General features: G+C 52.8%; 1 protein-coding gene across 7 annotated transcripts in view; it reads left to right on the forward strand.

The window, feature by feature from the left end:
* The first annotated feature begins 8301 nt into the window (after positions 1–8301).
* Positions 8302–24640, forward strand: part of Scube3 (signal peptide, CUB domain and EGF like domain containing 3) — a 46013-nt gene continuing 29674 nt past the window's right edge. For 4 of the 7 annotated variants that reach the window (XM_045155703.1, XM_045155709.1, XM_045155706.1 and 1 more), the window contains exons 1-2: positions 22289–22423; positions 23883–24005. In XM_045155703.1, the coding sequence (XP_045011638.1) occupies positions 22312–22423; positions 23883–24005 (235 nt within the window). In that variant the 5' untranslated portion in view covers positions 22289–22311. Of the gene's footprint in view, positions 8325–8735; positions 8822–9918; positions 10075–22288; positions 22424–23882; positions 24006–24640 lie in introns of those variants that run through there. The other 3 variants (XM_045155705.1, XM_045155707.1, XM_045155704.1) reach the window with 2 other exon arrangements.

Consider the following 24640-nt stretch of genomic DNA (forward strand, 5'->3'; position numbering starts at 1 on the left):
CTGCCTAGGACTCAGGAGGCAGAGGCAGAAGTTCAAGGTCATCTTCAGCTATGTAGTAATTCTGTCTCAAAAAAGTGGGGTGGGGGTGTTGGAGAGATGGTTTATCAGTTAAGGTGCTTGCCTATGAAGCCTGTGGACCCAGGTTTGAGTCCCTAAACTCACGTAAGCCAGTTGCACAAGGTGGCGCATGTGTCTGGAATTCATTTGCAGTGGCTGGAGGCCCTGGTGTGCCCATTCTCTCTCTCTCTCTCTTAAATAAATAACTATATAAATAGGTGGGGAGCCTGGAAGGATGATAGACGGTGGAGGAGAGGAGAAGTGTTAGGAGAGGAGAGAGGCATAAAGACAGATGCAAGAAGATATTAAGGTCCTCTGTGGGTTTAGGCAGGTGGTATTGGCCTTGGCTGAGAAAAGGGTCCCTTCTCCCAGAAGCAAAGGGCAAGGAAAGGGAAGGAAGTTCACATCAGGGGGCTTCATGCTTCTTGGGAGAGCAGAGTGCATACTGATTAAAAGGTCAGTGGGCTGGAGAGATGGCTTAGTGGTTAAGCGCCTACCTGTGAAGACTAAGGACCCCGGTTCGAGGCTCGATTCCCCAGGACCCATGTTAGCCAGATGCACAAGGGGGCGCACATGTCTGGAGTTTGTTTGCAGTGGCTGGAGGCCCTGGCACGCCCATTCTCTCTCTCTCTCTTCTCTCTTTCCCCCTTTCTCTCTTTGTCTGTTAGTGTCAAAATAAATAAATAAAAATAAACAAAAACAAAAAGAATTTTAAAAAAGAGGTCAGGTGCCAGGATTACTGTAGACTGAGATAAACAAACTAAAGCTAAAGACAGAGCTATGCTGAGGGACAGGCACGGTGGAGGTGTATCTCTCCGTGCTGAGGAACAGGCACGGTGGAGGTGTATCTCTCCGTGCTGGGGGACAGGCACGGTGGAGGTGTATCTCGCCGTGCTGGGGGACAGGCACGGTGGAGGTGTATCTCTCCGTGCTGGGGGACAGACACGGTGGAGGTGTATCTCTCTGTGCTGGGGGACAGGCACGGTGGAGGTGTATCTCTCCATGCTGAGGGACAGGCACGGTGGAGGTGTATCTCACTGTGCTGAGGGGACAGGCACGGTGGAGGTGTATCTCACTGTGCTGGGGGACAGGCACGGTGGGGGTGTATCTCTCCGTGCTGGGGGACAGGCACGGTGGGGGTGTATCTCGCCATGCTGAGGGGACAGGCACGGTGGAGGTGTATCTCTCCATGCTGAGGGACAGGCACGGTGGAGGTGTATCTCTCCATGCTGAGGGACAGGCACGGTGGAGGTGTATCTCACTGTGCTGAGGGGCATGCACGGTGGAGGTGTATCTCTCTGTGCTGGTGGAGGTGTATCTCTCCGTGCTGGGGGACAGGCACGGTGGAGGTGTATCTCTCCATGCTGAGGGACAGGCACGGTGGAGGTGTATCTCTCTGTGCTGGTGGAGGTGTATCTCTCCGTGCTGGGGGACAGGCACGGTGCAGGTGTATCTCTCCATGCTGAGGGACAGGCACGGTGGAGGTGTATCTCACTGTGCTGAGGGGCAGGCACGGTGGAGGTGTATCTCACTGTGCTGAGGGGACAGGCACGGTGGAGGTGTCCCTTGCTGTGCTGAGGGGACAGGCATGGTTGAAGGTTTACCTCGCCTTAAATGTCTGGAATCACAGCTAGGCTGCAGGTGACGTGGAAGCAAGTGTCACGGTGACTGAGGTGTGAGGGGCTTACACTGAGGTGTGGGGCTAATCAGTAGGTGAACAAAGGAGAGGCTAGAGCATGTGTGGGCAGCTGGGACCAGGTTGACTCCTTCCCTGTGACATGGCAGGGATGTTCAGGACCTCCAAGGACCATGAGCACAATTCACTGCTAGAACCCAGGGCTGGAAGACACTGCCTATCCCCAGACAGGCCAGACCAAAGTAGACCCACGATAGGATAGATATCTGGTCACCACCTAGGCAACATCTTTTGTGTTCCCCCTTTCTTCACCTAGTCTTTTTCTCTTCATCTGTCCATTGCTCCTGTTTATTTTACTATCTTGCCCATTTATCGCTATCCATTTAAGAATTACCAAGATTTACTGTAACCCTCTCATTCTGAAACCTCTCCTTGGATAACCAGTTTCTATGTCCCCTGACTTTCAGTGGAATTTTCCGTTTTCTTTATCTTTTTTTATATTTTCATTTATTTGAGAAATAAAGAGAAAGAGAGAGAGAACGAATGGGCATGCTAGGACTCCAGCTGCTGCAAACAAACTCCAGATACATGTGCCACCTTGTGCAGCTGGCTTACATGAGTCCTGGGTAATTGAACCTGGGTCCTTTGGCTTTGCAACAAGTGCCTTAGCCACTAAGCCTCCTCTTCAGCCCCATTTTTTTTTCTTTTTTTTAAAGTTTTTTTTTTTTTTTTTTTTTTTTTGTTTTTCGAGGTAGGGTCTCACTCTGGCCAAGGCTGACCTGGAATTCACTTCTCAGGGTGGCCTTGAACTCACAGCGATCCTTCTACCTCTACCTCTCTAGTCCTGGGATTAAAGGCATGCGCTACCAGGCCCAGCTTCTCTCTTCCTTTTGACAGAGTCTTCTGAATCCTAGGTTGGCCTCAAAGTCACTTTTTAGCCAAGGATGGCCCCGAATTTCTGATCCTCCTCCCTCCACCCCATAAGGACTGGAATTACAGGTGTGTACCACTACGATGGAATGGATTATGCAGTGCTGGGGATGGAGCCCAGTGCCTCAGGCATGTTAGGCAAGCTCTCTACCAACTGAACTACATCCCAGCCAGGGGCCACATTTTCTTTGTTTTGTTTTATTTATTTATTTAGAAAGAGCTTTTAAATTATTCATTTGAGGGGGAATGGGTGCACCCAAAACTTTTGCCATTGTGAACAAACTCCAGATACATGTACCATCTTGTGCAGCTTGCTTTATGTGGTTACTGGGGAATTGAACCCAGGCCAACAGGGTTTGCAAGCACGTACCTTTTTAAAATATTTATTTATTTGAGAGAGAGAATGGGCGCAACAGGGCCTCCAGCCACTGTAAACAAACTCCAGATGCATGTGCCGCCATGTACATCTGGCTTACGTGGGTCCTGGGGAATTGAACCTGCGTCCTTTGGCTTTGCAGGCAAATGTCTTACCCAGTAAGCCATCCCTCCAGCCCTGCAAGCAATTACCATTAACTGCTGAGTAATCTCCCTAGCCCAAGGGGACCACATTTTCTATGATATTCATACCTTCTAGAAACAAGAGGTAGTGGGAGGGGATATTAACAAGTACCACATGTCCCTGGATGAAAGGACTGGCAATCGTGAAAGCAGTAAGAAGAGGAAGAAAGAAGCCCCTGGTAACTCTTGGAGTGCAGGTGGAGGCTGCTGGGCTGGGAGTCAGAGGAGACACGCATTGTCCTTCTAGCTTTGTCTTTTTGTTTATTTATTTATTTTCTTCCAGGTAGGGTCTCATACTGGCCCAGGCTGAGCTGTAGTTTATTCTGTATTCTCAGGGTGGCCTTGAACTCATGGTGATCCTCCTGCCTCTGCCTCCCAGGTGCTGGGATTAAAGGCATGTGCCCCCACACCCAAATGTGTTTGTTTTTAATATTTTATTTATTTATTTGAGAGATAGATAGAGAGTGAAAGAAGCAGAGAAGGAGAGAGAGAATGGATGTGCCAGGGCCTCCAGCCACTGTAAACAAACTCCAAACACATGTGCCACCTTATGCATCTGGCTTATGTGGGTCCTGGGGAATTGAACCTGGGTCCTTCGGCTTTGCAGACAAACGTCTTAACCACTAAGCTATCTCCTCAGACCTGGCTTTTTTTTTTTTTGTAATTTTTTACTTATGAGAGAGAGAGCGCGAGAGCAAGAGACAGAATCGGTCTCCAGCCACTGAAATCAAACTCCAGACGTGTGCACCACCTGTGTGCATGTACGACCTTGCACGCTTGTGTCACCTTGTGAGTTCAGCTTACACGGGTCCTGGAGAGTCGAACAAGGATCCTTGGGCTTTGCAGGCAAGCGCCTTCACAGCTAAGCCATCTCTCCAGCCCTAGCTTTGTCTTCTTTTAGTGTGTGTGTGCATGTGGTGGGTGTGAATGTCATATGTGTGTGCACATCTTCATATTCAGACACATGAGCTACATGTGCGTGTGTGCACAGGCCAGAGGAGAGCGTCAGTACCCTCTTTCACCCTGCCTCTCTATGTCCTTGAGGTGGAGTTGCTCACTGAATCTGGAACTGCCATTTTCAGTCAGACTGGCTGACCAGAGTGCCAGCGATGCTCCGGTCACCGTCCCCCTCAGGACTGGGGTCACAGGCATGTGCAGCCAATCCCAGCTTTTTATATGGCTGCTGGGGGGTGGGCGAACTCAGATACTCATGCTTACCTGGCAAGGGCTCTTACCTGCTGAGCCATCTCCCTAGCCCCAGCTTTGTCTTTTTAATACATCGTGTGATCTTGGGCACGTGATGTGACCGCTCATCAGCTGACACAGGTGTATGTGCAGAAAGCTTGGAGATATAGCTCAGTGCTGGAGAGGCTACCTAGCATATGGGAGGCCCTGAATTCAATCCTCAATACTAAAAAACAGGGCATGAGCTGGAGAGATTGCTTAGTGGTTAAGACACTGACCTGCAAAGCCTAACATCTAGGGTTCGATTCCCCAGTACCCACGTAAATCCAGATGCAGTGGCACATGCATCTGGAGTCCATTTGCAGCAGCTAGAGGCCCTGGCACATCCATTCTCTTTTTCCCTGCATGCAAATAAATAAGTACAAATATTTAATTGTTAGTAAAAGGCGTTATAATCCCTTCCTCACAGGCCTATGCTGGCCTATGAGGTGCAGCCGCATCTCAAGGCACGCACCTTCTTAAGGCAGCCCAGGAGGTACAGGGAAGCAGGGACGGAGCCATCCGGGCGGGGCGTCTAGCAGGTGAGTTTCCTCGGTGCTCCCCATCACGTGGAAGGCTGAGGACAAAGAGCCTGTGCTGGAATGCATGGAATCTTTGAAACCTTCTCAGTAGGAATGTGTGACAGACAGGAACCTGTTAGTGGTGGCGAGAATCCAGCCGGTTGGCCTCCCTCACGCCCAGCAGCATCAAAGCCTGGTCTGGCCCAAGGCTGCTCTACCTTGTCCATCAAACCCCGTGGACTTAGTTCCTTTGGAGACGTGGTGAGTAGCACAAACATAACCTCCATCTGTTGAATGCCTGCTCTGCACCAAGGGTTTTCCACACTTTATCTCATTTAAACAGTATCCTAACCCTGTGAGGTTTTCGTCCCCCAGTCCAGATGAGGAAATGAAGCACACTAAGATTTAGAAGTTTGGGGGCTGGAGAGATGGCTCAGTGGTTAAGGTATTGGCCTGTAGGGTCTGACGACCCAAGTTCGATTCCCCAGTACCCACATAAAGCCAGATGCACAAAACAGCACATGCATTTGGAGGTCTGGAGTTCCTTTGCAGTGGCTGGAGGCCCTGGTGTGCTCATTCTATGTCTCTCTTCTATTTCTGCTTGTAAATAAATAAATCAAGATTTAGAAGCTTGCCAGGTGTCACACAGGGTTAAGTAACTGGACTGAAAATTTTTTAACTGAAAAAGTTTTTTATAGCAGGGTGAGGTAGCACACGCCTTTAATCCCAGCACTCAGGAGGCAGAGGTAGGAGGATCACTGTGAGTTCAAGGTCACCCTTGAGACTACAGAGTGAATTCCGGGTCAGCCTAAGCTAGAGTGAGACCCACCTCAAAAAAAAAACCAAAAAAGAAAAAATAAATTATTACCCGGGCGTAGTGGTGCATGCCTTTAATCCCAGCACTTGGGAGGCAGAGGTAGGAGGATCGCCATGAGTTCGAGGCCACCCTGAGACTCCATAGTGAATTCCAGGTCAGTCTGGGCCAGAGTGAGATACTACCTTCAAAAACAAAAAAACAAACAAACAAAAATAAATAAAAATAAATTATTCTTTTTATTATTTGAGACAGAGAGAGGGGCAGATACAAGGAGAGAAAGAATGGGCACACCAGGGCCTCCAGCCCCTGCAAAGAAACTCAGGTGCTTGTGCCCCCTGGTGCGTCTGGCTTACAAGGGTTCTGGGGAATTGAACCTGGGTCCTTTGGCTTTGCAGGCAAGTGCCTTAACCACTAAGCCATCTCTCCACAGCCTGAAGTTTAACAGAGGATCGACTCTAGAATCTGTACAGGGAGACGCTGATCACACTTCACCTTTGAGGTCCCCACAATGGCCGCCTTCCAGAAGAGGAAGCTGGGCTCTGAGAAGTGAGGAATGGCAGAACCTGTCACTGACCTTGGGGCAGTCTGTTCCAACTCATATTTGCTCCCCAGTAGACTCAAATGCCTGCCAAACAAAGGTCTTTGCACTGGCAGGGAAGTCCCTGAGTGTGGTGGAGACCTGGCAGAGGTGTCCTTAAAACTATCTCACTGGTCCTCTGCCCAGATATGTCTGCAGGAGACATTTGGAAGAAATAGGTTGTCACAAGCATCCCTGAAGGGAAATGGTACTCCAAAACAAATGTCAGGGCTGGAGAGATGGCTTAGTGGTTAAGGCACTTGCCTGTGAAGCCCAAGGTTCTATTCTCCAGTACCCACGCAAGTCAGATACACATGAGGGAGAGCATACAGCTGGAGTTTGTTTGCAGGGGCTGAAAGCCCTGGTGCACCCATTCTCTCCCTCTCTCTCCCTCTTCCTCCCTCCCTCCCTCCCTCCCCTCCTCCTCCTCTTCCCCCTCCTCCTCCTCCTCCTCCTCCTTCTCCTCCTCCTTCTTCTCTCTCTCTCTCTCTCTCTCTCTCTCTCTCTCTCTTTCTCTCTCTCGTAAACAAATAAAACTAAGATACTAAAACATGGCAACTTAACCAGGCGTTGTGATAATGGTCCTCCATATAATCCCAGCATTTGAGAAGTGGAGACAAATAGACCAGGAATTCCAGGCCAGCCTTTGCTATATGAAACCCTGTCTTTAAAAGCCAAAAATAAACAAAGCAATTAACTAATGAATTAAATTTTCAAAAAACAAATGCCGCCTTTGAAGCAAATGGGGAAGCCCCAGGAAGCACCCAGGCTGCTTGGTCCCCTATTTATATGCCATCCGCTGCTGCCAACTCACTGCTTCTCCTCGTCAACTTGCCACACTGCATGTGAGTCCCTTCAGAAGTGGATGAGGCAGAGGGCAGAGGGACCAATGCGCCCCATTCACAGAGCCTGGTGATGGGACCCCTGCTTCTGTCTTTGCAGAATCCTCTCCAGGGTGGGCACAGACAGACTGGAGCGCCACGGGAATGGGCAGAGAGCAGATGTGTAGGAGACGCTCCCTTGGTTCTCAAGGAGAAGCCGAAATGATCCGAGGGAAAGTAGCAGGATGGAAACTAGAGTAAAAGAAGCCTAACCAAGCCTTCCAGATATGCAGGAGTTTAGGGGAGCTACCCACCTGAGCTCCCCGCCCTAAAGCCAGGGAGACAGCAACATTCGGAGGCACCAGGAAATCACATTGAATTAAAGAGGAGGTCTCAGTGAAACCCATAACCTGCCCTCACCGACTAGAGGTGGGATGGCAGCACCTCCCCCAGCCCCAGGGACCTGGAGCCCAAGTTAACATCCACAGAGAGCAGAAGAGGTGAAATGAAGGAGAGAGAGGGCAATCGTCTCTCCCTCCCCACCTCTGGGGCTCCTCTGCTGTCTCCCTGTGCCCCTGCGGAAGATCACAGACACCGTCTGGCAACCTCCAATTCACTCCCCCACCCCAACCCCTCTGGTGTTTAGGGCAAAAAAAAAAAAAAAAAAAAAAAAGGATGGCAAGTTTACGCTTGCCCTCCAACCCTCCACATAATTGGTGGCAGCAGCCAGCGTTGCTACAAAAGGAGGGGTTTGCTGATGGAATGAAGGAGGAAGAGAATTCGAGTGACAGGGCTGGAAAGGGATCCTGGGGGCAACATCTGGCCCAACCTTTCTGCGGCCTCTGCACCATTCCCATGACCTATGTGCTTGACTACCCACGGTCATCTTTAACATCACACAAGGCATTCTCCCCCAGGCTTTCCAAGGGCACTGCCCTCTTCCCACCGCCACCAGCGAGGGGATCCACCCTCTTATTCTCCAGAACAGGAAACAGGTCCTTTAAGATGGGACTTGCCAAGAGGCATGTTCATCCCAGAGCAGAAAGCCCAAAGCCTGTCCACCCTCTGACTTTCTCACTTCAATCCCTGGGAAAGGAAGGGTTTCAGCCTTCCTCCAGGGTGAGAGCGAGGCTGTGACCGACCCCCGCTCCCACCCCAGCTGATAGCAGCTGCCAATGTCAAGGTTTGAGGGATGGGTCACAGAGCTTGCTCCTTGCTGTTCCTCCTGGGTACTCTGGGACGCTAGTCTGCGTTCTAACGGTTTGTGCCTTGCAGAAAATGAGCTATGGGGCCTGACACCCCCATCCCAGCGCGAGGTGAAAAGATACAGAGCTGATGGAGGGGGGTCAAGAGGCAGTGCCCATAGCTGGAGAACCCCACTCCTTCAAGCAGCTTGTCCCTAGTTTAAACAGATCCCTTGCCGCCTGGGCAGAGGGTAAGGGGCTGCGTGGCAGTTCTTTGTGCTACACACATAGGTGTCGTTGTGAGTGGACTTCTGCCCCTGCACTGGGCACGCGAGAATGCGCGCGTGCGCTCCTGTCTGCGCCGTAGGGTGTCCCAGAGGGCTACCTCCAACGCCGTGACTTGCCAACAGGATCTGCTACGGAGCTGGCAGTTTCACAGAGGGACTCTTTCTTCCTAAGCCTCCAAGTGGACTCAGAGATTTACGCATGGGGAGTGGTGAGTCCAGAGGGTGAGGTTGGGGGTGGAGGGGGGGGAGTGAGGTGAGGATCCAAATTTAGAAGGACGCGAGTTCCTTGGCCCATCTCTGTTTCGAGGTGCTAAGCGGCTGTCCCGCGTGTTGGACTGCGTGTGTGTGCGTGGGGGCGGGCGGTGGTTGGAACTCCGTGCACCCCATGCATCCACATCTACCCCAGCCCCGCCAGCACCTCGCGCCCTCTTTGTCTCCCCGAGCGGAGGTGAGCTGTGCAGACCTGCGCCCCTGGGGGTGAACCCCCACCCCGGCCCTCCCGGCGTGCGAGCGCGGGGAACGCACCCTCTCCGCGGGGGTGAAGGGGGAGAGAGAGCGAGAACCAGCCGGAGCCTAGTGCTGTTTGGTCTGGAGCCGAGCTGGGGGGTGGGGGGGGCTTGCATTGATCCATTGATTGTGCACGGTCTGCGCCTGACCTCCCTGCTCCCGGGGAAGCCGTCTCCATGGAGACCGGGCCCCGCTCCCCCAGCGCCGGATTGTAAATTCCTGCAGGCAGCCTGGGGAGGGGGCCGCCGCGCCCGGGCGCGCAAGGGGGAGCCTCCGGCCGCCACGCCGAGGCCCCCTTTGAAAGAAAAAAAAAAGGCACAAGAAAAAAAAAAGGAGGTGGTGGTGGAGAAGGAGGAGGAGGAGGGGGAGGAGGAAGAAAACGAAAAGGAGCGAGGAGAGAGGAGGAGAAAGAGGAGGAGGAGGAGGAGAAAGGAGAAGAAAAAGAGACGCAGAGCCTGGGAGACGGGAGAAGGCGAGAGGAAGAAAGAGAGGCAGAAAGGGCGTGTTTCTGGCGCTCCGATCCCCTCCCCTTTCTCAGGTCCCCCTCTGGCTCCGGCTCTTGCGCGCTCACGGGCCGCAGCAGCTCGGTCCGGGCGAAGCTGGGCATCGGGTGGGATTGGCCCGAGCAGCGGCCGGCGTGGCCCCCGGCTCCTCTGCGCCGTGCTCTGCCCGCAGCAGCATCGGGAGCCTCCAGCGCCGGGGCGCCCCGGTCCTGCAGCGCGTCCTCCCCGGAGCCTGCAGCGGGCCCCGAGAGCCACCCTCCCCTCCCCCCTCGGGGGCGCACGGGGACCCCCCTCCTCCCCGACCCTCTTCGGTCCTCCCCCAAGGGGAGCCGCGACACCCACCTCCCCGCCGCCCGGAGCTCCAGCCATGGGCTCGGGGCGCGTGCCCGGGCTCTGCCTGCTTGTCCTCCTGGTCCACGCCCGCGCTGCCCAGCACGGCAAAGCTGCACAAGGTAAGGAAGGAGCCCCCAGCAACACCCCCCAGCACGCACACCCGAGGGCTGGCACGAGATTGCCCGGGGGCCCCCAACCCGGACAGGTGCCCGGAATGTGGATTTGCTGTCACGACCCGTCCCCCTGTGCCCACCTCCCCCCTCTCCTCCACACACACGTCCCCCAGGGAACTGACCCCTGGGCGCAGCGCGGAAAGCTTGGACGGAGTGGATGGGGATGGGTGGGAAGTTTGGAGGGGGACGGTGGGAAGAAGGGACCGGGCTTCTCAGAATTCTGCCAGACTTCACTTGCCACCCAACTAGCATCTTCGAAAAGGCTTCCTTCTTGTCCTGCGAAGTCAGACAGAACTAGTTTTTTTTTTTTTCTTTCTTTCTTTCTTTCTTTTTTTTTTTTTTCCTTCAGACATTGCCAGAAAGTTGAGGGCCTGTAGAGACCTAGGGAATGAAGTTTCCAGAAATCTCCCCTCATGTGCACCCCGCATGCAAAGTCAGATCGAAATTTCGAAGTTGCTGTTCTTATCAGTGGAGAGAGGTTAAAGAAAAAAAGAAAAGAAAAAAACTAAGATCTTTTATGGAAAACCCAACTTGTGTCTCACAGGATGGTAGGGGCTGGAGAAGCAAAACTGTGACTCCCGTCAGGCAAGAACGTTGATTTTCTGCCTTGGGGATGGGGGGGGGGGCGTCGTCTCGCATGGCTTTCATTTCTTATCATAATATTTATTTATTAAGGCCCCAGGGTTTCCAATTCCATTTAAATCCAGGTCAGAATTGTATTAAAATAACAAAGTCCAATTCCAGGCTGGGGAACTCTGACAGATCCCTCTAGGAATTAGAGACTGGGAGGCCCTCCCGCCCCAGCCCCTGACCCCGAGCTCACTGCCCGGGCCAGTCCCAAGGCTGTGCTGGCAGAAACCAGGCTAGAGTGTCCCACAGCTCCCTGAAGACAGCCTCCCCTCCCCCCTTGACCTCCTGCTGCACCCCTCCCCCTCACGGTGTCCTCACCCAAAAGAGATTTATATGGACAAAAAAGAAAATTCCTCCGGCCGAGGTTTTCCTCCGGAGGTTATAGTCTCCCGATTGTCCCTGGGGCTCCTGAAAGCCAGCCAGGGTGAAGAGGTGGCTGGGCCAGAGGGAAAGTTGAACTTGGGAGTCGATTGTCTGGCCGGCTGGTTCCTGTGTCCAGAGTCGTAGGCTCCTCTGTACCAGATGGGTCCCCAGTGTGTTCACAGAAGGGCCTCTATCACCGCCGCTGCCCCCTCCTCCCCAAACTGTGCCTTCTCCACTAAACCCCTTCTCCTGCAACCTGCCCTCTAACAAAACCAAACATTACAGACCCTCGGCTGTCAAGTACCCGCGCCTCCCCCCCCCCCCGCCCCCAAGCCCACCCTCTCCCAATCCCAAACTGCCTCCTCTCCAGTCTGGGTTCCAGACAGCTACACCGCCACCCCCAACCTGGGAGCAGCCCCTCTCCTCACCGTGGATTTGCTTGTGTTTTCATAACCAAAGCTGGCTTTTGTAGTGAGTGCTGACTTACTCATAACATGGAATTCGCTGGGGAGTTTAGTCTGAAGGAAGGAACAGATTTCATGCAGTAATCTAGAGACAAGATAAGAGCCTCTTTCAAGTTGGAGCCGGTGTCTGTAGTGGCCTGGTGAGACTGGGGGGAGGGGAGGTAACCTATCAAAGAGGTTCCAGGGGCAGATGGAGACCCCTTTAAAGGGAAAGGTGCTGCCAAGCCATCTGGGGGGGGCGGGAGGAGTCAGAATCCCTTCAGGGTACTCCGGGGCACCCTCTTTCATTGGGAACCTCACTGGGGTGCTTTGGAGACCCCAGTGCAGTCTGTTTTGCTCTTGGCTGATCTGGCTCCTGGGCTACACCTGCTCTGATGAGGCCAGGCTAGCTTAGCATCCTCTCCTATCTTCCTTCTGCCCTCCTTGGGATTCCTGAGTCTAGCTGGGCAGTAGAATTGAAGTTCGTCACCAACCCTGCCCTTCGGGAAATCCATCAACCTCTGTCCGTCAGAGACTGCCTAACATGTTTGCTGGATTACAGAGCTGTCCTTGGACCCAGCTTTTGCAGGCAGATACTTCCGGAAGGACGAGAACTATTTGGTCAGGGCCTTACAGGCTGACCCAGAGGCTGAGGGCTGTGGGGAGGTCTTCCTCACCCTTCAACATACCTCCCAGTTGTCATCAGTGACAAAAAGCGGTGCCTTTCACTTAAGCCTCTACTTTTCAGTGAAGCAAACTTTCAGTGTGAATGCCCTTGCCAAGCCCCCCTTGCCAGGAGCTACTGAACCTCTAGGGACATCTCTGTGCCCGTCCCTTTTCCTCAGAAAACCCCACGGAGGAAAGATAAAGTCATGTGGAGTTGAGGTAGAGGATGGGATCAAGGAAAGGGAGCCGTCAGTGTAAAGATCTCCACCTCCCTCGCAGGGGACATAGCTGGGCAGCTGTGTCTAGTGTGACTTGATGATTGCCCAGCACAGATGCCGATGGGGCTCACACCTGTGAAAGCCTGAGGATGGTGGGACCGGGGGAGCATGGAGGGTACACGGTTCTGAGTGGTTTTTCAAGTGTCTTGTCTGTGGATCTTAAAGTAGACAGACTGGATAACCAAGATAATTGTTAACTTAAAAGCATCAATTTGCCTTACTTTTTTTTTTTTGTGGTGGGGGGAGTGAGAAGACAGCGGGTTAAAGGCCTAACCCTGGCAGAGGGCTCAGGTTACAGACAAATGAAAAGGTCTCAGGGCCTGGAGGGGAACTCATGTGTCCCCAGGCGGGCGGGCTCCTGGGACAGCCAGCCTGACCCTTTCGCTTACCTGGTAGCTTTCACTTCGCATTAGGGATAGAGTTTTGATAAAGTCACCCATTTAGAGTTTCCAAGCCGCACCATTCAAACAGTGTCTCTCTGTCTCCGCGCGACGTCTCTCCGGGTCTCTGTCTGGGTGTATGTCTCTCTCTCCTTTACCCCCACCCCTCTCTTCCTCTTTAATGTGGCTGTTTCCTCTCCCTCCTGCTTCCCTCGGCTCCTGTGGCCAGCTCTTACAGTGAGGGGACTGTTCCTCCTAGCCCCTCCCTCCAAAATATGAAATGAAAGCCGTAACCGTGTCAGCGGGTGAGGGTGGCTCCACGGGCAGCTGGCCGCCTGCACCCTGTCCAGGCCATACTGGAAAGAGGCAAGCAGACAGACAGACTGACTGACTGACTCTACTATTGGAGCCTGACCTTTAATCAGTTCCCCCCAAGCTTGTCCCCATTTTATTCCAGAAGGGTGGATGACTTAGAAAATTCTCAGAAGCCCTTTTGACTCCTTTTGGTGACATGACATGTCAGGGAGCTCCTGGAACCAGGAGCCCAGACACAGTTCCGTTGTCCCCGCCTTCCTCTCCCTGCCTGGGGTCTGTACGGGGTGGAACGAGACAGAGGGGACCAGAGGGGACCAGAAGACACAGAGGCCACAATCACCGCAGAAAGTCCTCATCAGAGGAGATTGTCCTCTGGAATCTGAGAGCCTGAGAACCGGTTTTAGATGTGAGCAACTCGGAACTGTTGTAAAAGGAGCCAGGCCCGGTGTGAGGGAGTGTGAAATGTGCAAGCATGCATGTGCATGACTCGGGGGAGGGGGTGCGCGTGCTCACGCGCGTGTGCGTGTGTGTGTGTGTGTGTGTGTGTGCAGCTCTCCGGTGAGAGGAAAAAGGAAGTGGGGCAATGTGCGTTTTGTTTTAGTTGGAGAAGGAGAGAAGTGGAATGGCTTGGTCCAATGACTTGAACTGAGGGTGGGGGAAGGGAACGGACTGGCGGCTCCAGACCCTCTGGAGAAGACGGAGGTGGGAGAGCTTGCTGCTGGAACCCACCCCAGTCCTTGCCCTATCCCACCTCCCAGCCCCAGCGTGATCGGGTGTGGGCCTCCGTACCCCTAGCACATGACCGCTCCTAAGAAAGAGACCCTGTCAGGGCCCGGAGACTGCAGAGCTGTTCGGGGGCTGGCAGTGCCCACAGGAGGCCCAGACCTGGGGACAGCTCCTGCAGCGCCGCGGCGGGGGACAGGAGCGGGCTGCTCAGCCTCGCCTCGGGGGGAGAGGGGAGGCAGAAGCCAGCCCAGGGCTCTCTGGGAGGTGAACGGGATAAGAGGAGCATGGACCAAGGACATACATGGCTGGCCTTAGGGGTCCACCATGGATGACCACTCTCCTCCTCCCAAATCCATACCAGGCTGGGGTTAGCTGGGTGGAGTGACTTTTGAGGTGTAGTCTTAGGGTATCTTTGAGCTAATTGCTGAATTCTCTTCCACGTCAAAATTAGCTGGGGGCCCTCTGCAGTTCTGAGACTTTGCCCGGCTCACTCACTGCCTTCCTCCAGTCACAGCGGCCGGGTAGTGACACTTCCCTTGGTCCCTTACCTAAATGCCAGGCCCTCCCAACGCAAGCCGTGCCCCACTCTGCCCGCCTGAGGCTAGGTTGTATGGCTAGCACCCCTTTCTTCTCCTACTTCGGTTTCCTGGGGCACTCCGTTCCTGATTGTTCGCACGGTGAACTTAAGTGGTTGTCTGTCCCTGGAGACAAGCCCCTCAGGCACAGGCGGGTGCTTCTGTCTGTGCCCCCCAGAGAGCTGGGAAGCAGAGCTCACTGCCCTCAAGGCTGGATCCAGGGTCTACTGAGCTTGGTCCCACACACCCTAAGCCTCCTCCCTGCGACGCAGGTCCTGTGCATTGAGCCTGAGCCTAGTCCTCTCTCCCTCCTTTCACACCAAGGCCCAGCCCTGGAGTTGCAGTTGGCTATAAGGCTACATAACATCCTACCTAAGTAGGGCACCTTGGCGCTTTGGACTTCCTATGGTGTTTCCCTGTGGCTGTGACTGTGGGCCCTCGACAGCTGTGGGCCCTGTGCCAGAGGCTATCCAGGCCTGGTCAAGCTAAGGAAAGACCCAGGCCGGGGCTCTTGGGCTGGAGGAAGACACAAGTTGAGGAGGGGGCACTAAGGGATGCTTGGGTGAGGTATCAGGCTATGTGGGCGTTGGGGGGGGGGAGGGCGGTGGAAGGGGGTGGGATGCTTAAAGGGTAGGCCCTGGGGAGCAGGTTTACAGAGAGGACGTTTTTACAAGTTTCTAATTATATTTATTTGGAGTTTTCCTCTGGTGGTTTGAAGCTGTTAACAGCAGGAACCTGTATCCCTGGTGTTTGTTTTTGTTTCTAACCAGCTGCTTGGCCCCAGAGTAGTGAATCCAAGGGCAGCGACACCTGCCCGCTGCAGCTCCGCCTGTCCTGTGCTTCTCACAACTGCGTCTGCCCCCGGCTGTCTACCCCTCCGCCCTGAACTCCTCTACAGCCCCAGGCCCAGAGCCTCACAGGGTCTGTGGGCTCTTGATCTCCAACCAGGATCCCCCACATTTCCGCCCCATTCCATCCCACAACTTGCGGCTGGATGCTTCCAAACTGAGCTAAGTGCGTGAGCTGGGGCCAGATGAGGTGCAGCCGTGATCACGGCCTAGAGCCCTTCCTCAGACTCTTCTAGAAGACTGGGGAACACCTGAGTCCTGACGTCACACTGGCCGTTCGGTTTTTCTTGAGATCATCTCACTGAGCTTCCCTTGCCCCATCTGTTGAGTAAGAGAGAAATTCTCCTGTAGCTGACATGGGAGGAGCCCAAGAACCTATGATTGATTCACTGTCCCCTGTCTCTTGAGCCCCTTTCGTCAAGTGAATGCTTTTATGTGCTTATTGCTGCAAAGAACTGAAAAGTTACCAGCCCACTCCTCAGACTAAACTCTCCACGACTCCCCTCTGCCCAGAACAGTTGTAGGGTCACAGGAGAGGAAAGAAGCAGACTTAGCCGAGCGTGGCGGCGCACACCTTTCAATCTCAGCCCTCCAGAGGCAGAGGTAGGAGGATCGCCAGGAGTTCGAGGCCACCCTGAGACTACACAGTGAATTCCAGGTCAGCCTGAGCTAGAGCGAGACCCTGCCTCAAAAAAACAACAAAAACAAACAAAAAAGAAGCAGGCTTCCTCTCTGAGGCAGTGCCACAGACATAGGTCGTCCCCGCCCATCTGTTTGACAGGTAGGTAGGAGAGCCGCGCCCTACCCACCTGCTCACTGTTGAAGCCCGGCGCCTGGCTAGCTATTTGTAGATTGGGTGAATGAGTAAGTGCAGCTCTGCCAATAATGTCGCAAAGATTCCGAAGCCATGGCCTCGGAGAACCCAGGGCACTGGTGCAGCATGAAGCCAGCGACCCAGAGGATGCTGGAGGGAGGGACTGATTCTAGCAAGCCTTCATGAGCGCCTCCTGCGTGGCCACACTGGGGCGCTCAGTACTTAGTGGGTATTAACTCAGCTGGTGCTCACGGCGGCCCACGAGGAGGCGCTGCGTTACCCCTGAGGAGCAGATCCACTCTGAAGCTGGCCCTGGACGTCACAGACGACGGCCACACTGGCACTAGAGCTGACAGCGTCCATAGAGAGCCTCTTCTCCCCACCGCTCAGTCTTGTTGCCACCCGCAGAGTGCCCTCCCAGCGTGGGCAACATCACCTGAGCTGGGAAATGACAGGCAGGAGCCCCGGGCTTACCCTGGAGGTCTTTTATTTTAAAAAAATATTGTTTATTTACTTACTTACTTACTTACTTATGTATTTGTGGGAGAGAGAGAGAAAGAGAGGGGGGAAGCTAATCCCAGCACTCGGGAGGCAGAGGTAGGAGGGTCGCCGTGAGTTCAAGGCCACCCTGAGACTACAGAGTGAATTCCAGGTCAGCCTGGGCTAGAGCGAGACTCTACCTCAGAAAACCAAACGAAAAAAAAAAAAAAAGGAAGGAAGGAAGAGGAAAGAGAAACAGAGAGAGAGAGAGTATGGGCATGTCAATGAATTCCAAATACATGTGCCACTTTGTGCATCTGGCTTTATGTGGATACTGGAGAACCAAATCCAGGTCAGCAGGCTTTTCAAGCAAGCGCCTTTAACCATTGTGCTATCTGTCTGGCACCTCTCTTTTTAAATATTTTTATTTTATTTTATTTGAGAGAGAGATATAAAGAGGGAAAGAGAAAGAACGGGTGCACCAGGGCCTTCATCAACTGTAAACGAACTCCAGATTCATGTGCCCCCTTGTGCATCTGGCTTATGTGGGTCCTGGGGAATCAAACTTGTGTCCTTTGGTTTTGAAGGCAAACACCTTAACCGCTAAGCCTTCTCTCCAGCTCTATATTTATTTATTTTCAAGGAGAGAGAGTTGGTGAGTGAGTGAATGAGTGACTGAGTGAATGGGCACGCCAAGGCCTCTAGCTGCTGCAATTGAAATCCAGATGCATGTGCCACATTGTACATCTGGCTTTATGTGGGTCCTGGGGAACCGAACCCAGGCCATTAGGCTTTGCAGGCAAGTTTCTTAACCACTGAGCCATCTCTCCAGCTCTCCCACCCCCCCGTTTAAATACATATATTTTATTTATTTGTGAGAGAGACAGTGAGACCATGGAGGTCTTGACTGGAGAGTTTAGGGGCACCTGGAAATCCACAACTTTCCGAGGCCCCCAGATTCCAGTGTGCAGCCAGGCCCGAGGACCACCAGTCTCAAGCAATCCATACCCAATGGCATCATCCAGCTTCCAACCTAGTAAACAACTGTGCCCCAAGAAGACAGCTTAAGCTGAGACTGCCCGTGGGCACCATGGCGACCTCTGCATGAGGTGCTCTGGGTGGGAAAGCATGATGAGAGGGCGTCCTGGAAGAATGGACCGACCAAGGGAGAAGTTGCTAGGTGTAATGTGTACGGCCCCATCTCACAGCTCTCTGCCTTTTGTTTTTGTGTTTTCGAGGTAGGGTCTCACTCTAGCTCAGACTGACCTAGAAATCACTCTGTAGTCTCAGGGTGGCATTGAACTCTTTCTCTGCCTTTTTTTTTTTTTTTTTTTGAGGCAAGCCCAACAGACTGGCCTTTTAAATTAATTAATTAATTAATTAATTATTTTTGGTGTTCCAAGGTAAGGTTTCACTCTAGCTCAGGCTAACATGGAATTCACTATGGAGTCTCAGGATGGCCTCGCACTCACGGCAATCCTACCTCTGCCTCCTGAGTTCTGGGATTAAAGGCGTGCGCCGCCACATCTGGCTCTTTTTTTTTTTTTTTTAAGAGAGAGAGAGAGGGAGAAATAATTGTCACACCAAGGCCTCAGCCACCGTAATTGAACTTCAGACGCTTGCACCACCTAGTGGGCATGTGTGACTTTGCGCTTGCCTCACCTTTGTGTGTCTGGCTTCTGTAGGATCTGAAGAGTTGAACCTGGGTCCTTAGGCTTCATGGGCAAGCCCTCAACTGCGAAGCTACCTCTCCAGCCCATCTTTTTCTTTTTTTTTTTTTTTTTCAAGATAAGGTCTCACTCTAGCTCAGGCTGACCTGGAATTCACTATGTAGTCCCAGGGTGGCCTTGAACTCATGGTGATCCTTCTACTGAGTGCTGGGATTAAAGACGTGCGCCACCATGCCCAACTTTTTTTTTTCCATGAGAGCAAAAGAATTGGCGTGCCAGGGCCTCTAGCCACTGCAATCAAACTCCAGATGCGTGTGTCCTCTTGTGGGCACACGTGGCCTTGCGCACTTGTGTCACTGTGCCTCTGGCTTACGTGGGACCTGGAAAGTCTAACACGAGTCCTTAGCCTTTGCAGGCAAGAGCCTTAGCGGCTAAGCCATCTCTCCAGCCCTCTCCGCCTGCTTTAGATTGCAGAAGATTTCAGGCAAACCGTTGAACAGGCGCCCAGCACGAGGCGGCTTCCGCCTACCAGCAGAGCGGCTCGGTGGGAGCTGGAAGTGACCCCCGCCCAGGACCAGGGACGTTCCAGAAACAGGGCTCACCGATTCCAGGTCAGACTCGGGAAGCCGGGCACCGTGCCAGAGGCTGCACCTCACCTCACGCGGGTGTGCAGAACGAGTGTGCACAGGCAGTGGTTCCGAGTCGCTGAAGGAATCGCCGTGGCGTGAGGGGTTAGCTCTGTGAGAAGGGCTGTGAGGGCGACAGGGGCGCCGTGGGGAAAAGCCCATGGCTGGAGAGGTCGAAAGGCCGGAAGCCTGCTTCGCCACCAGCCCTGGCGCTGGGAGGTAAAGGGACGAGCTGGGAGCTCAGAGAGCCCGGTGCCAGAAGCCCCAGCCGACCTGGACAGACTCCCTGAAGATGGCCCCAGGGAGGGGCTTCCAGTGGAGTCCCTTTGTTGCTGGGCAGGACCCAGGGGTATTCCTTACACAGAACTAGAGCAAGCCTGGCCCATAGACACCCCCCTACCCCCCCCCCGTGATGTTGGAATTGTTTTGTATTGTGTTGTCTGCTGTGAAAATTGGGCCTGTGGCTAATACAGCTCAGGAGCTGAATTTTATATTAATTTAAATAACCACAAAAGGCTGGTGGCTACTACCACAATGGACAGCATGGCCGTAGGTCACTTGTGGTCTGAGCTGTGATTTCACACTTCCCAGGGCTGGCATCTGGAACCTCCTGTCTACCCAGACACTTTATTAGGCACTTTATACAAGTTAATCTCATCAACTGTTCATGCCTCTCATGAGGCGGCATCTCCCCTGCTGTAGAGAGATCTAAAGATCAAAAGTAAGAAAAAGCCCGGGCGTGGTGGCGCACATGCCTTTAATCCCAGCACTGGGGAGGCAGAGGTAGGAAAATCAACGTGAGTTTGAGGCCAGCCTGAGACGACATAGTGAATTCCAGGCCAGCCTGGGCTAGAGCGAAACCCTACCTCAAAAAACCAAAAATAAATAAATAAAAATAAAAAAGACCCTGGAAGACTTGCCAGGCGTGATGGGTGGCTGCAGGGTAGAGTGCAGAGCTGAGCAGAGCTGAAAGATGGACACGGGGTGTTTGCGGCTCTTCCGGTTTCAGTTCTCAGCCATAGACTTAAGACCTGACCCTGGTCTTTCGTTCTTTCTTTCTTTCTTTCTTTCTTTCTTTCTTTCTTTCTTTTTTTAATTTATTTGAGAGCGACAGACAGAGAAAAAGGCAGATAGAGAGAGAGAGAATGGGCACGCCAGGGCCTCCAGCCACTGCAAAGGAACTCCAGATGTGTGCACCCCTTGTGCATCTGGCTAACGTGGGTCCTGGGGAATTGAGCCTCGAACCGGGGTCCTTAGGCTTCACAGGCAAGCGCTTAACCGCTAAGCCATCTCTCCAGCCCTGATCCTAGTGTTTCTTGAAGTTATCAGAATAGGGAACAAATAACTGTTTGGATGTAAGGCTCGTGTCTATAAACTGGAGGAATTTCTGGTCAGCTCATCCATTCAGTCAGTACAAATGCATCAGACACCTTAATCTGGATGCACGGAGCTGTGGTAAGGCCTGAGACTCTGCATTATAACAAAACCCATAGATCATACTTGGAAGTCAGATTGTCGTGCTTTCAAATCCCAACTCTTGGGCTGGAGAGATTGCTCAGTGGTTAAGGAGTTTGCCTGCAAAGCCTAATGACCCAGGTTTGATTCCTTTGTACCCATGAAAAGCCAGATGCACAAAGTGGTGCATGTATCTGGAGTTTGTTTGCAGTGGCTAGAGATCCTGGGGTACATTCTCTCCTCTCTCTCTCTCCTTGCAAATAAATAAATAAATAAATAAATAAATAAATAAATAAATCCCCAAGTATCTTATGGGCTGGTTGCTAATCATTTGCTATCTTTGTGTTTCTGGTCCACAGGTTAAATATAGTCTCTTCCTCCTCAGATCATCCCTATAAACAAAATTCTCAACCTTTGTTATACTTACAATCACTTAGAAGCTTTACAAAACTGACTGTCAGGCCCCAGTCCAGGCTGGGTGACCATTTTGGGGTCCTTGGGCATCTGGAGGAGTTGGCTGTGCTGTGCAGCCCTCACCTTACTTCTCTTACACGTGACAACCACCACTTCCTGCTCCTGTCACCTGTCCGTCCTTTGGACTGAGTGTAACACCTTCCACAGGCAATGTCAATGAGATGACATCGTGTTCAGCTTTATGGCACTGTGGTACACCCCTGAGAGACTTTCCCTGGCTCTTCCTTCCTTTCTTTTCCTTCCTCCCTTCCACTCTTACTTCCCTCTGTCCCTTTTTTTATTTCTTTGCAAGGAGATGTGCGGGAGGGAGGGGAGAAGGAGAGACATTGGGTGCACCAGGACCTCCTGCCACTGCAGATGAACTCCAGACACATGCACTACTTTGTACATGTGGCTTTATGTGGGTACTGGGGAATCGAACCAGGGCTGTCAAGCTTTGCAAGCAAACGCCTTAACCACTGAGCCATCTCTCCAGCCCCACTCTGTCCCTTTTTGACTGGGCCTCATGTATTCCAGGCTGGCTTGGAACTTGCTCTGGAGTCAAGGATGACCTTGAGCTTCTCATCCTCCTGCCTCCACCTCCAGAGAGCTGGAGTCACAGGCATGCACCAGCATTCCTGGTTCATACAGTGCTGGGGATTGAACCCAAGGCTTCATGCGTGCTAAGGCAAGCCTGCTACCACTGAGCTATAGCCTCATCCCCACCCTTTCTCAGATCCTTTCTTAGCCACACTCTTTTCTTTTTCTATTGTTTTTTCATAGTAGGGCCTCACTCTAGCCCAGGCTGACCTGAAATTCACTCTGTAGTCTCAGGGTGGCCTCGAACTCACAGCAGCCCCCCTACCTCTGCCTTCTAAGTGATGGGATTAAAAGCATGCACCACCATGCCCGGCTTTTTTTTTTTTTTTTTTTTTTTTGAGGCAAGCCTAACAGGCTGACCTATTTTAGGGGAGAGAGAGAGAGGGAGAGAGAGAATTGGTGTGCCAGGATCCCCAGCCACTGCAGTGGCACTCCAGACGCGTGCGCCACCTCATGTGCATGTGCAAACTTGTGTGCTTGTGTCACCTTGTGCGTCTGGCTTACATGGGACCTGGAGGGTGGAACCTGGGTCCTTAGGCTTCGCAGGCAAACGCCTTAACCGCTGAGCCATCTCTCCAGCCCTCGCCCTCATTCTTGCCCGGGGTAGAGGGGCCCCTTTCTTTAGCACAGCTGTCTGTGTGTCACACCTGCCAGAGGGAACACCTTGGGCTAAAGAAAGGAGGTGAGGTGCAGAGGTGGGTGGGCTTACCCGGGTCAGCAGGAGAACTGAGAGGGCTGCACTTTCCAGCCTTTTCAGGTTGCTGGTACCAATACCTGACAACTCCTGTTCCCTCCTCGCTGGCAGAACAGAGGCCAAGGAAAATCTTTCCTGAGGGAACTTCGCCCCTCTGAATCTTCTCAATGTCACGGAGGTCTGGCAGGAGGAGGCCTGCGCTGTCATTGTTCTTGAGAGTCTCACGGTGGAGCACAGGCCAGCCTGGACTCGCAGTCCTCCCCAGCGCTGGGATCGCAGGTGCGCACCGCATACCCGGCGAGGCACGTCTCTTCTAAAGTAGAGCTGTGGGGCCGGGCGTGGTGGCGCACGCCTTTAATCCCAGCACTCGGGAGGCAGAGGTAGGAGGATCACTGTGAGTTCGAGGCCACCCTGAGACTACAGAGTGAATTCCAGGTCCGCCTGGACTAGTGAGACACTACCTCAAAAAATACAATAAATAAATACATAATAAAGTAGAGCTGTGAAGCAGATGAGCATTGCACGGGTGCCCACCTCCCTTTCTCCCTGTAATTACCAGTGACCAGTCAGGCATGGAGGCACACACCTGTAACCCTAGCGCTTGAGAGGTGAAGGCAGGAGGAGCAGAAAGAAATTCAGGGTCATCCTCAGACGCATATCATATACTATGGACTACATGAGACCTTGTCTCCAAAAAAGGGGGGCTGGAAAGATGGCTCAGTGGCTAAGGCCCTTGCCTGCAAAGCCTAATGACCCAGGTTCGCTTTCCCAGTATCCATGTAAAGCCAGATGCACATGGAGGTGCATGCATCTGGCGTCAATTTGCAGAGGCTGGAGGCCCTGGAGAGTCCATTCTCTCTGTCTGTCTCTCTCCTCTCTCTCTCTCTCTCTCATTACAAATAAATAAATAAAATTAAAAAAAAAAAAGCTGGGCTGGAAAGATGGCTTAGCGGTTAAACGCTTGCCTGTGAAGCCTAAGGACCCCAGTTTGAGGCTCGATTCCCCAGGACCCATGTTAGCCAGATGCACAAAGGGGGCACACGCGTCTGGAGTTCATTTGTAGTGGCTGGAGGCCCTGGCGCACCCATTCTCTCTCTCTCTATCTGCCTCTTTCTCTGTCTCTGCGTCACTCTCAAATAAAATACATAAATAAGTAAATAAATAATTAAATAAATAAATAAAAGCTGGGCATGGTGATGCACACCTTTAATCCCAGCATTTGGGAAGGCAGAGGTAGGAGGATCACCGTGAGTTCGGGGACCACCCTGAGACTACATAGTGAATCCCAGGACAGCCTGAGCTAGATTAAGACCCTATATTGAAAAAAAGAAAGAGGAAAACGACTAGTGACTGACCGCTGGTCATTGCCATCTTCCCAGAGGCTACTGTCCCCGTGTCTTTCCTTTTTCCCCTCCCTCCAAGTGTCCTGGTAAGAAAGGTAAACCAATTCATTCGTTGCATCTAATCCCTTTGAGCCGTACTATCCAGTCTCAGGAGGTTTTGTTGTTTACATCAAGTGTTTCAAAGGACAGTTTAACTGTCATTGTGGATTAGGTGTCTTTGAGAGTCCTTTCTGAACTCCTGAAGTGACAGAGGAATGTGGGAGAGCGCCTCTGGGGGTACCCTGGCTCTGCCTTAAAGGAGAAGGGATCGTGGTCTTGGGAAACCCGCCTTCAAGGACCCCTGACTTGAGTGGCACTGACAGACAGTCTCATGTGTGCCCCTCTGCCCCTGCCAGATGTGGATGAGTGTGTGGAAGGGACTGACCACTGCCACATCGATGCCATCTGCCAGAACACCCCGCGGTCGTACAAGTGCATCTGCAAGTCGGGCTACACGGGGGACGGCAAGCACTGCAAAGGTGAGGCTGGGGTGGACGCTGGCAGGGGCCCCACGGGAGAACGGAAAAGTACCACTGCCCCCCCTCTGCGGCTCCCGAAGGTCTGAAGCTCCCCCCACCCATGCAGGCCATGGGTGGACAGCTGCAGCCTCCCAGAGAGGGCAGCCTGTTCTGATCTGCACCAAAGCACCGTGGAAACAGCTCTGGACCCCACAGCTGGCTGGGGTGGGTGCCTCAGCATCATGGGACTGAGGCTGGGGGGTCCTTGGTGCTGGATCCCCCAAGTCATGCTCACAGAGGATGGCGGCATGCGTGTCCCGGGGGAAGAAGTCACACACACAAACATGCCTTCCCCATACCAGTTAAGCAGTGCACGTTGAAGGGGCCTTGAGGTATTATTTTAAACTTTTGTTTATTTTTGTTTATTTGTTTGAGAGCAACAGAGAAAAAAAGAGGCAGAGAGAGAGAGAGCATGGGTGCATCAGGGGTTCCAGCCACTGCAAACGAACTCCAGACGCATGCGCCACCTTGTGCATCTGACTGACATGGGTCCTGGAGAATCAAGCCTTGAACTGGGGCCCTTAGGCTTCACAGGCAAGCGTTTAATCACTAAGCCATCTCTCTGGGCCTCAAGGTATTACTGTAAGTGTACGACC

The sequence above is a fragment of the Jaculus jaculus genome, chromosome 8 (genome assembly GCF_020740685.1).
Source record: "Jaculus jaculus isolate mJacJac1 chromosome 8, mJacJac1.mat.Y.cur, whole genome shotgun sequence".
In the NCBI taxonomy this organism is placed as follows: domain Eukaryota; kingdom Metazoa; phylum Chordata; class Mammalia; order Rodentia; family Dipodidae; genus Jaculus; species Jaculus jaculus.